The 17,702-nt window shown below is 46.1% G+C and overlaps 1 protein-coding gene across 7 annotated transcripts in view; it reads right to left on the bottom strand.

Moving 5' to 3' along the window:
* Window positions 1-17,702, bottom strand: part of LOC121269392 (solute carrier family 43 member 3-like) — a 67,721-nt gene that overhangs the window by 31,055 nt on the left and 18,964 nt on the right. For all 7 annotated transcript variants that reach the window (XM_041173983.1, XM_041173984.1, XM_041173986.1 and 4 more), the window contains 5 exons: window positions 16,541-16,617; window positions 14,776-14,868; window positions 5,189-5,328; window positions 992-1,224; window positions 483-650 (listed from right to left, as the gene is read on the bottom strand). In XM_041173983.1, the coding sequence (XP_041029917.1) occupies window positions 483-650; window positions 992-1,224; window positions 5,189-5,328; window positions 14,776-14,868; window positions 16,541-16,617 (711 nt within the window). The remainder of the gene's footprint in view (window positions 1-482; window positions 651-991; window positions 1,225-5,188; window positions 5,329-14,775; window positions 14,869-16,540; window positions 16,618-17,702) is intronic.

Here is a 17,702-nt window from a genome sequence, read left to right as displayed (position 1 = left end):
AGCTGTTGCTCCCTAATCCTGTAGGTTATGACACTTGATGTGTATATCCCAGTGCTTCTTAAACGCATCTTTCAGGCATTGAGTTCCAGGGCCACACCGGCCTCTGGGCGAAAAAAGTTACTCCTCAACTTCCCTCTAAAACTCCCACCAATTACTTGAAATCTATCTAATTATTGGTCTGCTCCTCATCTCTCTCTTTCTTCCCTCCCTCTCCCTCTGTCCCATATTCTCCACATCTCCCACAACCCTTTCCCTCTATCTATGCCTTCTCCACTCTGCTCTGTTCTTCTTCCCTGTCACCAACCCCCCACACTTTCTTTCTCCTTCTCCTATCTCTCCTCACTCCCCTTGTCTCCCTCTCTCTCTGTTTCTCACCCGTTGACATGTCGATAGGTTCACCCTGTCCCCCTCATCACCCTGGTGTCAACAGTGACTCCCATTCCCTCTCTCTCTCCACTTGATTCTCCTCCAGTCTCCCTTACCTTGTCCAGAGTCACCCTTGGCGAGCAGGGTGAGCGTGGGGTTCAGGGTGCCGATGAACAGGCTGTCACGGAGCTGTATTATGGAGAGCCAGAGCAGGGTGAAGAGGAAGAGCTTGGAGGAGATGCAGCTCCTGAAGGAGGGAATCTCCTCCTCGTTCCCTTCTGAGTCTGCAGTGGGAGGGGTGGAGAAACACAGAGTTAAACAGAGCAGGGATCGACCAGGAAAAATATGTCATGGTATTCGGGCACTTCACAGAGCAATTTCAACCAGGGCGGCTACAGGAAATCCTCATTCTTTCAAAGTGTCACTTACAGAGCAGGAGGAGGCCATTCAGTCCATCACAAAAGGAAGGGGGTAGAGAGGGAAGGGGAAGAGGGAGGGGATAGGGACAGGAGGAGAGCTACAGGGCGAGTGAACGGAAAGGTCAGGATATGGATGGAATGGAGAGGATGGTGGGGGAGGGGACGTGGAAGGGAGAGGGGGAAGGGAGGAGGGGAGATTTTCTCACCTTGTGAACCACTGGGCTGGGGATTCACACAATCAGTCACTTTCGTTTCTTCCCATCTCTCTGCCCTGTCTTGTTCCGTCTCTTCCTGTTTCTCTCCCCTGTCTCCTGCTGTCCATTCTCTTCTCTCTCCCTCCTCTCCCTGGGTCCTATCTCCTCTGTGGTGAGGCGGTGTCTCTTTCACTCTCTGCTCTTCACAGCAGAACGACATCAATCGAAACTTGGCACAACTGACCCTGTCCAAACAAAACAAGAATCTCCTTGTTAAATACAATGGCCGATTGTAAAAATGGACAAATTGATTTGTTCAAACACAGGAGAGTGTAGGGAGGTCTGATGAGGTATTTAAAACTGTTACAGGGTGTGACAGTGTGGATAGAAACAGATCACAGAACAAAAAAAAAAATCATAAGGAATAGGAGCAGGAGAAGGCCATTCAGCCCATCGAGCCTGCTCCACCATTCAATAGGGTCATGGCCGATCTGATTGAGGCCTTAACTCCACTTTCCTGCCTGCTCCCCATAACCCTTGATTCTCTTCTCTATCTGTCTAACTCAGCCTTGAATATATTCAAAGACCCAACCTTCACTGCTCTCTGCAGAAGAGAATTCCATAGATTAACGGCACTCAGAAATTCCTCCCCATCTCCGTCTTTAAGGGGAGATTGCATATTCTGAAACTGTGCCCCCCCCGTTCTTGATTCAGTTTGAGCAGATTGCAGGCTTCTAAGATGAGAGCATTTTATTTTGAATTCCATTGTCTCCAAACCTTGCCTCTGATCAGTGGTGGCTTTCGTTTATGGCCTGAACAAGTTAAGCGCTCCTTTGCTTGGAGGAGATGTCTCCTTTTTGCACGTTTCCCTCCAGAAATGTCTGCACTGTTGGAGCGATGGGGGAGGCGGGGAGAAGGGTAAAACTGGCCCCTAGATTCAACAAGGACTTCCTCAGATCCGTCCTATCTGTAGTCTCCGGCTGATGCGAGCAGCTGATGCCGGCCCCTGGTAAGGGGAGGAAGCCAAGCCAGACACACGTGGTCTGAGAGGAGGTGGCCAAGGAAGTCAGCAGTGTTGGGCTGCTTAGGTGGACATAGTCCCAATGCCAGGAAAGCTTCAAGGCCTAATGAGGGTGACTAAGGCCTCAGTACATGTAACCTTGTGCCAGTGTGGTACAGGGCACGCTCACGATTGCAGGAGGAAAGTCAGTTTGGCTGGAGTTCAAAGCCAGCAGGATTCAGCAAGGACGCTGTATTCAACAACGTCATGGTGCATTTAAAGCTTTGGTCCAGTTGTAGGGTGAGTGATGGGCAGGGTGAGCATATGACAGATGAGCACAGCATCCAGGCTGGCGCACACTGAGCTGATAATGGGTAGGCAGCATGCCATAAAATAATCTGAAACTGTTAATGAGTGCACGCCTACACATCTTTTCAGGAGAAGCAAGTCCACAATGCCCATTTCTACTTTATAGTCCTGAGTGATGTTCAGGGTCAAATATAGCACTCAGCAGCCAAGAAAAGGCCTCTAACTCATATGATTTTAAAGTGGATAGTCTGCTCATTCACATTAGCACTGGCAGCAGCAATAGATCTACTAACAGCTGAGCTGAGACTCCAGGCTCAAAGCGACCCTACCAGCTTCCACTTAAAAACGGGAACCACACAGGGCGTGAATCTGGCTTGAAAGGTGTATTACTGCACTCACACGGTATTATGGCAGTCAGTTGGGTTATCAGTGACCTTAAATACACTATTTGACATTTACTACACAGGACAGGTTCCGACTTTGAAGTCCGCCCGCCTGCCATATTACACAAAAGTGGCATAATGTCTCAAACATCAGCCAACATCATCACGCCCAAGAATATGTCTCTGGATTCGGGAAACACTGCCGATTTGGGAGCGTGTTATTCTGCCCATCCTTTCAGCCTCTACCCTGTCCAGCCCCCTCAGAATCTTAATATATTTCAATAAGATTACCTCTCATTCTTTCACTGTCTGATGCGGACAGTAATCAATCTCGTCAATCTTCCCTGAACCACCTTCAATGCAAGTATATCCCTCCTTAAGTAAGGAGGCCAAAACTGTATGCAGAGCTCTCCTTGCTAATAGAATACAACCAACACCACAAGCTCTTATCTTGTGGAGTAACCTTTTATGTGGCATTTGGAACTCCAGATACACCACATCTAGTGGTTCCCCTTTATCCAGCCTGCTTGTTACATCCTCAAAGAACTCTAATAAATTTGTCAAGCACCATTTCCCTTGTATAAGCCATGTTGACTCTGCTTGACTGTATTTTCACCTTCTAAATGACCTGCTATTATGTCCTTACTATTCTAGAGTTTATCCAATGACAACTAACTGGCCCATATTTTCTTGCTTTCTCTCACTCTCCCTTCCAAAAAAGAGGTGCTATATCTGAAGCTTTCCAATCCACTGGGATCTTTCCAGAATTTAGGGAATTTTGGAAGATGACAAATGAATTCACTTTCAGAGTTTAAAGCAGTCTACATTAATCTATTTCTGATTTCAATATAATCCAACGTGATTCTGGTCTGTTACTTACTCTTGGGATAACCGTTAATTATTGTGTAAACCCCTGCACTCCAAGTAGATTTCAGACTGTAACCTGCTCCTGAGTCTCTGTTATTCTACATATAACTCCACCACCACTATCCCTCACTGCTGAACCCCTTAATTAGGTTTTAGACTGCAACTCACTCCTGGGCATCTGTTTTTCTGTTGAAATCCCACCGAACTCCAAGTGCAGATTCCAGCCCATTACTCACTCTTAGGTGTCTGATATTCTATATATAAATTCACTGAACCCTTCAATTAGTTTCCAGCCTCTTTCTCAATCGCGGCTGTCTGTTCTTCTATGTATAAACTCTCCAAATTCTTTAATTAGAGTCCAGACTGTAACTCAGTCCTGGGAATCTTTTGTTAGATTGGTCGACTCCCCTGAATCCCTTGATTGGATTCCAGCTTGCCTTGCAATTCACTCCCAGGAATTTATTATTCGACTGTGAGGGACTAAGACCTGACTCTGTGTGTTTTTTTTTTATAAAGGATAGAGAGATACGCTCATTGTTATTTCAAAAAATTTAAAACTGGACAAAGACCCTTAAAATGGCTGAATTTATGTCTGTCTGTGATCCCTGAACGAAAGAAGCCATCTGGAAGTATCAGGGAAATTTGCACTCCCTTATCGCTGGGGAGCTACTATCGAGCCACAACGGGCTGCACAGGCCAAATTTAAGGAGAGCTGTACAAAGGCCATTTGCATTTCATAACCCAGGCTGGCCAACAGGAGTCTGCTCATCTGCTAACGCAAAGGGCCTCATAACTTTCCTTTCAATTCTCCAGGGACAATCTCAGGGACCCAAACGAGGGATACACATCCTGTGTCAAAGAGAGTGTGGAGAATTGGGTGTCATGTGACACGGGCCACTGGCTTGTGGAGCCAGTAATATCCCCTTGCTGAACTAAAAATCTCAGCCTGCTTTTCCCATCGAACTGACAGCCTCACGGAAAAGGAGCTCTGGCTTAGGTTGGATACCTGGCCCCATCTATCCTGCTTCTGCTGGAAATTCTGAACCATTGCCTACAAGACAGATTCATCTCTGCATGCCTCTCTCATCATGTGAAGTCAACACCACAGGAAAAGTGAATTATACAGCACCAGTTTTTCAACCCATTGACTTCCTTGAAGGAAAAACACATTGGACTTTGATTCTGGGATCTGGAACCCAGGTGAAGCAATATTTATTTCCTCTGTGCTCTCGGTACTGTAAGTCCTTCTTTTCTCTATCCCTCTCTTTACTGACTGATTGTGGAGGTGACATTGGGTTTTGAGTATGTACAAATAAATGAACCCTTTGAGTTCATCCGAACTCAAGTTTGCTGTGAGGCTATTAATAGAAAATTGGATCACACCAAAACTGAGGAGTTGGGAAATCTGCCACCACTTGTAAAGCGGGAAACAAATCAAAAACACCTTTCTGTTTATGGGTGGGTGGTGAGAGGAGAAATTAGTGCTGTTTAAATACACTCCACTCCTGTCCATAACACTACATATAAACCCACCCAAACCCCTTGATTAGATTCCAGTCTATAACTCACTCCCAGGTCTCTGTTATTCCATATATAAACCCCTCCAATCCCCACAAATAGACTGGAGTATCTCACTCCATTCCTCCTTACCCGTAGCTGTACCCTTCCGGTACTGGGTGCGGAATGCGTGTTCTGGGCAGCAGGAAGAAGGTGTGTAGGAGGAGGATGGAACTGAGGCAGGTGATGAACAGGAACATGGACATCAGGGAAAGACCAGCCTCATACAAAACCTATAGGGAGAGGAGGGAGTGAGAGTGAAAATGGAATAATGGAAGTGACCTACAACAGTGGATCTCACCTGACCTCACCCTCTTTGCTTTCCCCTATTCTCTTTCTCCTTTCCCCTCACCCCACCCCACACCTTTTCTCTCCCTGTGCCTTGTCTCTATAACCCAGTATTGTCTCCCCCTCTCTCTCTCCATGACCTGACTCTCTCCTCTCTCTCCCTCACTGCATCCCACTCTACCTTATGCGCACCTCACTCTCTCCCTGTATCATGTCTGTATCCACACCCAGTACCGTTTCGGACTCTCCCTGTGCCCCTTCTCTCTTCACTCTCTGAATCTGTTTTAGGTATGTTATATATCATTCTGTAGGTGTAATGAAGTCTTCATACTCTTAAGTAGTTTAACTGTATGCTTTAATTAACTACAAGAACTATCTACATATATACAGTAAAGGGTACAAACAAGGAGTGGTCTCCATGCTTGCTTGTATACACAGCTCTGTCCTACACTAGACTGACACCTAGGTTCTCCCCCATCGCTTTGTGGGTGGTAATGCACTCAGTCCCACGTTAACACTATGTGTGCTAGACCTTTATACTACACCTCCCCCAAGTCTTTATCCAATGTATTTTAAGTTTTTCTAGTTTAGCCCTTGCACTGACATTGTTACTACTACCCCACCTCCCCCCCCACCCCCCCAGCCCTTCAAGTCTCTGACTTCATGGGTTCAGGTGGTCTGGAGGCCTTATAATGCTTCCAGATCTTGTTCGCGCATCTGCCAGAGGAGCGATAGGCTCTATTGTTGCAGGTAAACCCTCTTCACTCGGAGGCTGTTGTGGCACCTGGGTGTATTTTCATCCCCCTTTTCCATTCCTTCATTTCTGAGTCGTTCTTTGTCGGTTCAGCAGTCGCAGTGATAGGTGGTGGTTATTCCATCCCATTTCTTGCGGGGTGAGTGAACGTTGTGCTCATCCCCATGTCGTTTGTTTTCTCTTCTTCCTTCATCACGTGGATTGTCGTGATGTGCTCTGTGACAGAAGATGGCCATTCTTGTCATGAGGATTTTTTTTTAAGTAAGGGACCTTTGTGTTTGGCTGTCGGCAATGGACGGCCGTTGCTTGGTTCCAGCGTCCTGTGGCACTGTCATGCTGGCTGGGAGTTGCAGTGTTTGCCCTGTGTTCGCAGGGTTGACATCACTAACAGTCGCTGGAGCTGGAGGTTGTTGGTTGCCCTCTTGTCCATCCTCCACCGGAGTTGTCTTGGTAGCCACCTGAGTGATTGTCTGGTCTGACCAATGAGGTCCTTCCAGCACCTGTAACGAAAATGGACAACCCTCCGCAAAGAGAGAAGACAGTTTCAGAGCTGAAGTCCCAGCCAGGATACTCTTTCTTGTCGGAGCTCTTGGGAACTCGCAGTCTGGTAAAACTTATGGCAGTGGCTGCCTTGATATCTTCTGCCATTTTGAGGAGTTTCAGGGCTACACAGGCATCTCTGCTCAGGAGGGAAGACAACTGGTCATAGATGATGTGCACCAGCTCGAAGATTTGTTTGCTGCCTTACCCGAGTGGCTCCACAATCATGCCTTTGACCAGAATTCAGATTCCCACTGGGCCACAGAATGGTGCGTCTGTTGTTTGAAGCCAGAGCTCTCTCAGCCGCGGTTCTGTGTCCAGTAGGACCATAACACTGGCCCGAGTGTCCAATTTAAAGTTTGTGAGATGGCTGCGAGCCGAAAGGTCCACTTTCCAATGTGAGAATCCAGGATCTTCGACCTCACCCAAGAAGCATGGCTGTGTGTCCTCTTGCAGTGCTGTCTCAACCTCATGAATCACCTTCGGGTCTGCTGTGTGCTCAGATGTTTCGGCCTCGCACAGTTTGCTGAAGTGTCCAGTTCTGCTGCATTGAAAGCATTGGGCTGAAATTGCAGGATGTTGATCTCGCCTGTGGGGGACGCTTTGCTCCACAGCGCTGGCATGGTCGCTCTGCTGGTCGGTTAGGATATTGCTTCCCTTGGCATGGAGTGCCCCTGTTTCTCTGCTGTTTAACTAACTGGACTGTGGGGTTTCCTTTGTACCACGCTTTACTTTCTCCTCTTAAAATGGACCGGTGCTGCACATGGAGGGTAGACTGCCTAACAACCTGGATAGCTGTCCCGACGGTGAGACCTTCCTTCGTTTGCAGCATGCCTGATAGTGCATCGTCTGCCAATCCTACAACTATTCTATCCCTGATACATTCAGAGTTAGGTCAATTTCAGGTCAGCTTATCGTGTACAGATCTTTAATGAATGAGTTGGCAGGTTCTCCTGGCTGCCAGACATGCTTATTACATTTAGCACTTTCAAAGATTTTGTTACTTCCAAGGTTAAAATAAACATCCAAATATTTTAACACTTCTTTAAATTTAGCAGATGATTCATTGATTCCTAATCTCACAATAAGGTCGTCCCCTATCAGGTCATCCACTAAAGGGCCTACTGAATAAAGTAGAGTGTTAACTCGTTCAGCTTCTACCTTTCCATCCAGGCCTGAAGTCATCATTTATCTCAGGGATCTCATTCTCCAAAGCCCCCATTTATGTGATTTGATCCGGGCCTTGGGTAAGTCCACATTGATCTGGAAGAGTGGGGCTCCGATCCATCATTAAAAAATGTTTTAAAAAATGCAGGTTCAGCTTTAAGAAGTTGCTGAAAATCAAGGTGGACGAAGTGTTTACCCGCATTTGCTGGTTTTGGAGGCTTCCCCTGCAATGCTACTCCTGTTCAGGCTTGAAAAAGCTTTTAAACAGTGGCTGCTTGAATCAGCTGGCTGCCAGCTTCTCCGTTTTAGCACTAGGCTGTAGGGTCACGAAAAGGGCAAACTCTAGCCCCCTTGCTCGCCTTGAAAGCCGACTCTTTAGTTGCAATCCTTCCGAATGAATTCTTTATTATATATGTTTTCTTTCTTTTGGGAGGGAGCTCGGCAACTGACTCGAGAATCTGGGTTTTCCTACGGAGTTTTGAAATGGGGATTTCTGACCAGTGAACTATTTAAAAGTTTCTCAGGACTTGCCAAAGACATCTGAGTAAGACTGTTCGCCTTGTTTAACAAAGGTCGGCTGAATCTTCACTCTGAGGATTGAAGCTGGACTTCAAGGGATCCTATGGAGTCTTCTGCTGCAATGAGAAATTTGAAATTTCTGCCTTCAGCTGCCAAGGCTCATCATGAAATATAGATTAGTTAGGCGGAAACATAGATAATAAGTTGAATTCCTATACAAATTAGAGTTAAATAAATGGTGCCTTTGTTAAACAAGGCAAATAGTCTTACTCAGAGGACCTTGTGGACACAGAGGGACATCTCAACCTAACATATCAGATGGAACTTTTCCAAACCCTTTGATATAAACATCCTGGGATGGGCTGTTACAGAAGTTCGCTAAGGACACGATACCACAGCACTGGATTATACCAGAAAAATCAGAATGTTTAATTTCTGCCCATTCCACATACTAAATCGCTTACTTTTAGAGAAAAGAACTTTCAACAAAGTATGACATATCAGGGTCAACTTGGTCTGTAAAAGGTCCCACTGATATTTCTTTTCATGTTCAAAAGAAGGATTCATGACACATTGGCTTTAGATGGTACAGAACACCTCCTTAAACATTACCACTTATTTCAAAGCCATTAATCTGGAATTCTGCACATCACTCTTCAATTCTTAAGGGAGGGTTTCAGATTCCTGTATCACTGGGACCAGTTCTGGGGAAGGTGGGACCTGGACAAGCGGGATGGTCTACATCTGCACCAAAGCGGGACTAACATCCTTGCGGATGGGTTTGCTAGTGCTGTTGGGAAGAGTTTAAACTAATTCCGCAGGGGGAGGGGACACAGAATGTTAGCAGAATAGGGACACATCATAATACAGTAAAACAATCAAGTCAGAGGGAATAGAACTGCAATGAGCTTCAAGGGAGTAAGGCAAGGCTGGATGGCCTTTACTTTAATGTCAGGAGTATTACAGGTAAAACAGATGAGTTAAGAGTGAGGATTTGACACGTGGAATTGTGAGTAGCCATCACTGAGCCGTGGTTGAGAGAAGGGCAGGATTGGCAGCTCAACATTTCGGGATATAGAATCTTCAGGCAAGACAGGGGAGGGGGTAAAAGAGGAGGAGGTGTTGAATTATTAGTTAAGGAGTCAGTTACTGCAGTAAGGAGAGATGATATCTTGGAGGGGATATTGATTGAAGCTTTGCGGGTAGAGCTTAGGAATAAAAAAAGGGGCAACCACATTATTAGTTGTTTATTATAGATCTCCAGATGGTGGGAAATTGAGGAACAAATATGTGCACAATTTGTGGAGATGTGTAAAAACATTGTGTTTTGTGGGAGAATAAAATACATATACAGGATAACAAAGGGTTAAGTGGTTAAACCATACTTGCACTAGTACGTCAAGTAATAGACAAACCTGTGCTGTCAGCTATTGTGGAGGAATGAAAACAAGTATACTGAACAAACTACCAAGCGCCCTTGAAACCAAGCTAGTGTGTCTGTTATCAGCACATGAGATATGGCCTAGTCACGCTATCTGTTGTCTGTCCAGATGACTATTCACCAGATGGGCTACTCAAGGTTTTTGCATAATTATAAACTAAGAAAGAACATTTGTATGCATGCCAAATATATGATTTCGATGTTATTAATTACTAAAGGTCAAGCAGCTTTGTAAATCGCATGATCTCTGTTAAGTACGCTTTTGCTATAACTATATATGTACTCTGATGCTTCTCAGAGTGCCAGCTAGCTCCATTGTATGCTGCTGGGCTCTCCGGGATATCATGATTCAATAAAGACTTCCAAGACAAACCTCCTGGGTCCGAGTGTTCACTCCGTTTTCCGCGACAGTAATTATATTAGGTGATTTCAACTTTCCCAGCATTAATTGCGATAGACATAGTGTTAAGGGCTTGGATGGAGTGGATTTCTTGAAATGTGTACTGGAGAACTTTTTAGGTCAATATGTAGAGGGTCCAACAAGGGTTGGTGCATTGCTGGACCTAATTCTGGGGGACGAAACCGGACAGGTGGCTGAGGTGGTGGTGGGCGAGCATTTTAGCGATAGTGACTACAACATGGTACAGTTTAAGTTTGTTATGGACAAAGATATCAACAAGTTGCAAGAAAATGTCTTGGATTGCGGGAGAGTGGATTTTAGAAAAATACACCAGGATCTGGCCAAGGTAGACTGGGAACAGGTACTTGTGGGGAAATCTACAGAGGAACAGTGAGGGGTGTTCAAAAAGGAAATGGGGAGGTTTCAGTCTCAACATTTTCCCTCTACAGTGATAGGAAGGAGTAACAAGCCCAGAGAACCATGGATGACCAGAGATATTCAGGTTACGATGAGAAGAAAAAGAGAGGCTTTTAGCAGGTACAAGGAAAGCAAATCAGCAGAGGCATTAGTGGAGTACAGATAGTGCACAGTGGAGATTAAGAAAGCAATTAAGAGAGCAAAGAGGGGATATGACAAAGCTCTGGCTGGGAAAAGTAGGGAAAATCCCAAGATATTCTATAAGTATATCAATGGGAAGAACATAACCAGGGAAAGAGTAAGGGCAATCTATGGGTGGAGCCAGAGGACATCGCTAGAGTGTTGAATGAATACTTCACATCCATCTTCACCCAAGAGAATGAGGATGAAGGTATCGAACTCGGGGACAGAGACTGTGACGTTCTTAAGCAAATTGATATAGGGAGTGACAAGGTATTCGAGGTGTTGGCAGGCTTAAAAGTGGACAAATCTCCAGGTCCGGATGATTTGTGTCCCAGACTGCTGAGGGAGGCAAGGGAGGAGATCGCAGAGGCTCTGACTCGAATTTTTAATTCCTCTCTGGCCACGGGGGAGGTGCCAGAGGACTGGAGAACAGCTAATGTGGTTCTGCTATTTAAGAAGGGTTGTAGAGATAAACCAGGGAACTACAGGCCTGTGAGTTTCATGTCAGTGGTAGGGAAACTATTCGAGGAAGTTCTGAAGGAGAGTATCTATCTCCACTTGGAGAGGCAAGTTTGATCAGGGATAGTCAGCATGGTTTTGTCAGAGGGAGGTCATGCCTAACAAATTTGATTGAATTTTTGGAGGAGGTGACCAGGTGTGTAGATGAGGGTAGTGCTGTTGATGTAGTTTATATGGATTTCAGCAAAGCCTTTGACAAGGTCCCACATGGGAGACTTATAAAGATGGCAAATGCACATGGGATATTGGGTAATTTGATAAGGTGGATTCAAAATTGGCTTAGTTGTAGGAGACAGAGGGTGATGACAGAAGGATACTTTAGTGACTGGAAGCCAGTGTCTAGTGGCGTACCACATGGATCTGTGCTGGGTCCCCTATTATTTGTCATTTATATAAACGACATAGATGATTATGTGGGGGGTAGGATTAGTAAGTTTGTGGACAACACAAAGATTGTCCAGGTGGTTAACAGTGAGTTTGATTGTCTTGGGCTACAGGAAGATATAGACAGGATGGTCAAATGGGCAGATAAATGACAAAAGGAATTTAACCCTGAAAAGTGTGAGGTGATACACTTTGGAAGGAGTAATTTGACAAGGCAGTATTCAATGAACGGCATGGCATTAAGAAGTTCTGAGGAACAAAGGGACCTTGGTGTGTGTGTCCTGAAGGAGGCGGGGCATGTTAGTGCGGTGGTGAAAAAGGCATATGGGACACTTGCCTTTATCAATCGAGGGATAGATTACAAAAGTAGGGAGGTCAAGTTGGAGTTTTATAGAACCTTGGTGAGGCCACAGCTGGAGTACTGTGTGCAGTTCTGGTCGCCACATTATAAGAAGGATGTGATTGCATTGGAGGGGGTTCAGAGGAGATTCACCAGGATGTTGCCTGGGATGAAACATTTAAGTCATGAAGAGAGGTTGGATAGACTTGGGTTGTTTTCATTGGAGCAGAGAAGACTGAGGGGTGACCTGATCGAGGTGTACAAGATTATGAGGGGCATGGACAGGGTGGATAGGGAATAGATGTTCCCCTTAATTGAAGGGTCAGTCACGGGGGGACACAAGTTCAAGGTAAGGGGCAGGAGGTTTAGGGGGGAGGTGAGGAAAAACCTTTTTACCCAGAGGGTGGGGACGGTCTGGAATGCGCTGCCTGGGAGGGTGGTGGAGGCGGGTTGCCTCACATCCTTTAACAAGTACCTGGATGTGCACTTGGCACATCATAACATTCAAGGCTATGGGCCAAGCGCTGGTAAATGGGATTGGGTAGGTAGGTCAGGTGTCTCTCAGGTGTCAGTGCAGACTCTATGGGCCGAAGGGCCTCTTCTGCTCCGTGTGATTCTGTGATTCTGTGAGATTCTTGTTGAAATGAAGAAAGGAAAGAGAATGGCCGGGGTTTCCCGGCCCTGTTATGGCAGGACCAGCCCTGGGAGATTCGGCGGCGCAGCCAAAAGTCTTTGACCTCTTGACGATCTAATCATGGACAAAGGAACCTTAAGATGCCCATGCAGTGAAGCTTAAAGTTGAAGACCCTATTTTGGAAAAGAAAAATAGTGAAAATAAGAAACGAGCATAGTCATAATAAGACAAAGTCATAATAAACTTTGCCACTGGAAGTACTGTCAACAGTTATTGTGCAGATAAACGCTCACAATGTTCCCATAATAGGGTAATCCTCAACAATTAAATAATTCTCAATAATAGAAATGTTATAACCTTATAAAGAGCAGAGGGGCTTACACAAAGTGGTAGTGCCCACAGTTGCTAAGGTTGATCAAATTTAAGTCAATAGATAGAAACCTTTTCTCAGTTAAGACAGAGGTGTTGATCAGAAACCTTTGGGTCAACATTTCTCAGGCTGCTGAGGAGTTGCAGAGGGGCATGTTAGTGGGTTGGTGAAAAAGGCATATGGGACACTTGCCTTTATCAATCAAGGCATAGATTACAAAAGTAGGGAGGTCATGTTGTAGTTGTATAGAACCTTGGTGAGGCCACAGCTGGAGTACCATGTGCAGTTCTGGTCGTCATATTATAGGAAGGATGTGATTGCACTGGAGGGGGTGCAGAAGAGATTTACCAGGATGTTGCCTGGGATGAAACATTTAAGTCATGAAGAGAGGTTGGATAGACTTGGGTTGTTTTCATTGAAGCAGAGAAGACTGAGAGGCGAGTTGCAGCTCTGGAGTGTGCAGCTCGTCAGGTAGTGAAAACACTCAAGGATTTGGGTAACACTTTATTTTAAATACTTAATGGATGTTCTGAGATACCCTAGCATAGCAAGAGTCTTTATAATATCAGATTCTACATATAGAATTAAGATTATATTCTCCATCTTTCTATAATCTTTAATTTTGTGATATATTTATCCACTTGGTCTATTGCAAGTTATGGTTCTTTACTAACTAATTTATAAATCTGTTAAAGTATAATGTCTCACGTAGTATTCTGAATGCAGCTTTAAGAGCCCCTCTCTTGTACACTCCAAAGTGGGGAGGTACAATTTTTTGAAGAGGTCCCTCAACCCCCGGACCCTTATATTAGCCAGTAACTATAATCTAGCTGATAATTATTAAAAAGGCTATCTGAAAGGAGGGAAGTTTCTTGATGGTTATCTTACTTGGGTGGAGAGGTAGTTCACTTTTTTGGACCCAAAGCGAGTGGCTATTTTAAACTCAAGTGAAGGTGATGGTTCAGAGGATTCTCCTGTTCTGACATAGCCCCAAAAAAGGCGTTGGGGTTATAATCCACTTCAGCCTTTCTTTGAAGCTTTCCCCTGACCAACTTTCCTCTGTGCATCTGCTTCTCGAGCTTTTCTTCAGGTCAGAACGAAATGCTTCTTTGAATTATTCTTTGTTCTTGCAGGATTTTTGTTTCTCTCTGCATTTTTTGTAGGGTTTTGGGATTTTCATTTCGCTGCCACCATGTTGTCAGATACCATTTGGTAGGCCTTAGTGACGTCTTTGTAGTCTTAAATAGATTAACTGTATGGATTTATTAACTACAAGAACTATGCAGTTTTATACAGTAAAGCGTTCAAGCTAGGAGTTGTCTCCATACTTGCTTGTACACACAGCTCTGTGCCAACACTAGGCTGATTCCCAAGTACGGGTCATGTGTTCTCAAATTACAGTGTGGGTGGTACTGTACTCAGCCCCATATTAACCCTATACCTGCCAGACGCTTATACTATAGAATCCTGTCTTCTCCGGCCCCTGTTCTCCCGATCCCAATGCCCTCTCTCTCTCCACACCCAAGCCCCTCTCTCCTTGGCCATTATTTCTCTCTCTCAACCCTGGTCTCTCTCTCTCCATACCCAGATACCCACCTCATCCTCCACTCCCCTCTCCGCAGACAGAGAGTGTGAAGCTCTGCTCTCTCTTTTTGAGCCAAGCAGCGAGTACAATTTATTGGCCCTCGATCTGTATGAAGTAGTTTATTACCAGCATTCCTCACCTTGACCAACAGAAACACGGCTGCTGACGAAGTGAAAGCTCCATTGTACAGTGTGATAATTGTGGAGCGTTTGTTCTCAAATAAGTTTCCAACCTGTGGATCAGATACAACAAAAACGATCAATGGATCTCGATCTGTTGTCGCTTACAAGCATTTGAAGCTGTTCCCAAACAGCTCCACAAATGGTCTGGACATTGAGAACAGGAAAGGTCTAGGCTCCAATGCTAGCATAGATCTGAGTTAGCCTGGTCACACCCGGTGTGGTATTGAGGACCACCCACACAGAGCAGGAAAGGCCCAGGCTCCAATCCTGGCCTGATCACACTTGGTGTGGTACTTAACCCCACACACACACAGAGCAGGAAAGGCCCAGGCTCCAATCCTGGCCTGATCACACCTGGTGTGGTACTTAACCCCACACACACACAGAGCAGGAAAGGCCCAGGCTCCAATCCTGGCCTGATCACACTTGGTGTGGTACTTAACCCCACACACACACAGAGCAGGAAAGGCCCAGGCTCCAATCCTGGCCTGATCACACCTGGTCTGGTACTTAACCCCACACACACACAGAGCAGGAAAGGCCCAGGCTCCAATCCTGGCCTGATCACACTTGGTGTGGTACTTAACCCCACACACACACAGAGCAGGAAAGGCCCAGGCTCCAATCCTGGCCTGATCACACCTGGTGTGGTACTTAACCCCACACACACACACAGCAGGAAAGGCCCAGGCTCCAATCCTGGCCTGATCACACTTGGTGTGGTACTTAACCCCACACACACACAGAGCAGGAAAGGCCCAGGCTCCAATCCTGGCCTGATCACTCCTGGTCTGGTACTTAACCCCACACACACACACAGCAGGAAAGGCCCAGGCTCCAATCCTGGCCTGATCACACTTGGTGTGGTACTTAACCCCACACACACACAGAGCAGGAAAGGCCCAGGCTCCAATCCTGGCCTGATCACACCTGGTCTGGTAATTAGCCCCACACACACACACAGCAGGAAAGGCCCAGGTTTCATTCTGTGATGTGTGTCATGCCCTGTTGCACTAGTAACTGGCACTATAACATTTTCCATTTGCACAGTGACAGATATCACCACTGAAGAGAATGACGCCAGCAGGAACCAGTTATAATCCATTGATTATGCTCCACTGCATTAACTTGACCTCTCCTGTTTATTACCATTTCCCTGTGAAGACCGATATAAACACCAGGAGTCAATCACACAGCATACAGCTCCCATTCACATTCAACACCTCAGGACATTGCAAAACCACTTTCCAGCCAACGGCAGGGACTTCTGAAGTGTGCTCATTGTTGCAATCTATGAATTAAAGCTGTGAGCCTGTGCACAGCAAGATCCAAACAGCACTGTCAACCCCTCCCCCCTCACAGGAGGAATAAAAACTAAAACCCGGGAAATGGCTGGTCTGCTCTGATCTTTTATATCTTAAAATGGATCTGCTGTTCCAACCAAATCCAGTCATTTCCAAGTTTAACTGCATTTTCCTTCCAGCACTTGTCCCCAAAAGAGTCAGCTATCCCTCAGCACCGACCCTCCGACATTGCAGCGCTCCCTCAGCACTGACCCTCCGACAGTGCAGCACTCCCTCAGCACTGACCCTCCGACGGTGCAGCGCTCCCTCAGCACTGACCCTCTGACAGTGCACCACTACCTCAGTACTGACCCTCTGACAGTGCACCACTACCTCAGTACTGACCCTCTGACTGTGCAGCATTCCTTCAGTACATTACCTGTATGTTTGTTATGAAGAAGATCTTTCCTCCCACTGCAAGCAGGGAAAATGCAGGGAACAGCAGTACTGCAGATTCTGCAATGGAGGGAGAGCGAGTCAGAGAATGAAAAAACAACTTGCGCTTTTGCAATAAATTTCACAACCTCAAGTTAACCCAAAGTTCATCAGAGCCAAAAGAAATTACTTCATATCAGGTTTATTCCTGTCAGGAAATTTCTGCAATGGAAGATCCCACAGAGAGATGTTGTCATTAAGAGCAGTATGTTTTTGCTGTTTTGGAGATAGAGATCTTGGAAGCTAAAAAACTGAGATGACCTCTCTGCCACTTTCTTTTAAACAGTGCTCTGGTAACCTCTCCATCCACCTGAGAGAGCAGAAAGGGCCTTGGTTTAATATCCCATCCAAAATAAGTCTCTCTGACATGCAGCACCCCTCTGTACTGTCTCTCCGAAAGCGCAGCATTCCCTCAGTACTGACCGTCCAACAATGCAACTCTCCCTCAGTACTGACCCTTCGACAGTGCAACTTGCCCTTAGTACTGACCCTTCGACAGTGCAACTCGCCCTTAGTACTGACCCTTCGACAGTGCAACTCGCCCTTAGTACTGACCCTTCGACAGTGCAACTCGCCCTTAGTACTGACCCTTCGACAGTGCAACTCGCCCTTAGTACTGACCCTTCGACAGTGCAACTCGCCCTTAGTACTGACCCTTCGACAGTGCAACTCGCCCTTAGTACTGACCCTTCGACAGTGCAACTCGCCCTCAGTACTGACCCTTCGACAGTGCAACTCGCTCTTAGTACTGACCCTTCGACAGTGCAACTTGCCCTCAGTACTGACCCTTCGACAGTGTAACTTGCCCTTAGTACTGACCCTTCGACAGTGCAACCTGCCCTTAGTACTGACCCTTCAACAGTGCAACTTGCCCTTAGTACTGAACCTTCGACAGTGCAACTTGCCCTTAGTACTGACCCTCCAGAAGTACAACACTCCATTAGTACTGCCTCTCTGACAGTGCAGAGCCCCTTCATTACTGCCCCCCTGGGAATGCTGTTCCCCACCACCCAGCCCCACCCTGCCCACCACCCCAGTACTGATCCTCTGGCAGTGCAGCAAACCTCAGTCTATCTCTACATCCATGCAGTAGTCCTGCAGTCCTG

The sequence above is a fragment of the Carcharodon carcharias genome, chromosome 24 (genome assembly GCF_017639515.1).
Source record: "Carcharodon carcharias isolate sCarCar2 chromosome 24, sCarCar2.pri, whole genome shotgun sequence".
NCBI classification, from domain to species: domain Eukaryota; kingdom Metazoa; phylum Chordata; class Chondrichthyes; order Lamniformes; family Lamnidae; genus Carcharodon; species Carcharodon carcharias.
The sequence above is the reverse complement of the archived record's forward strand: the minus strand, read 5'-3'. Positions and strand labels throughout refer to the sequence as shown.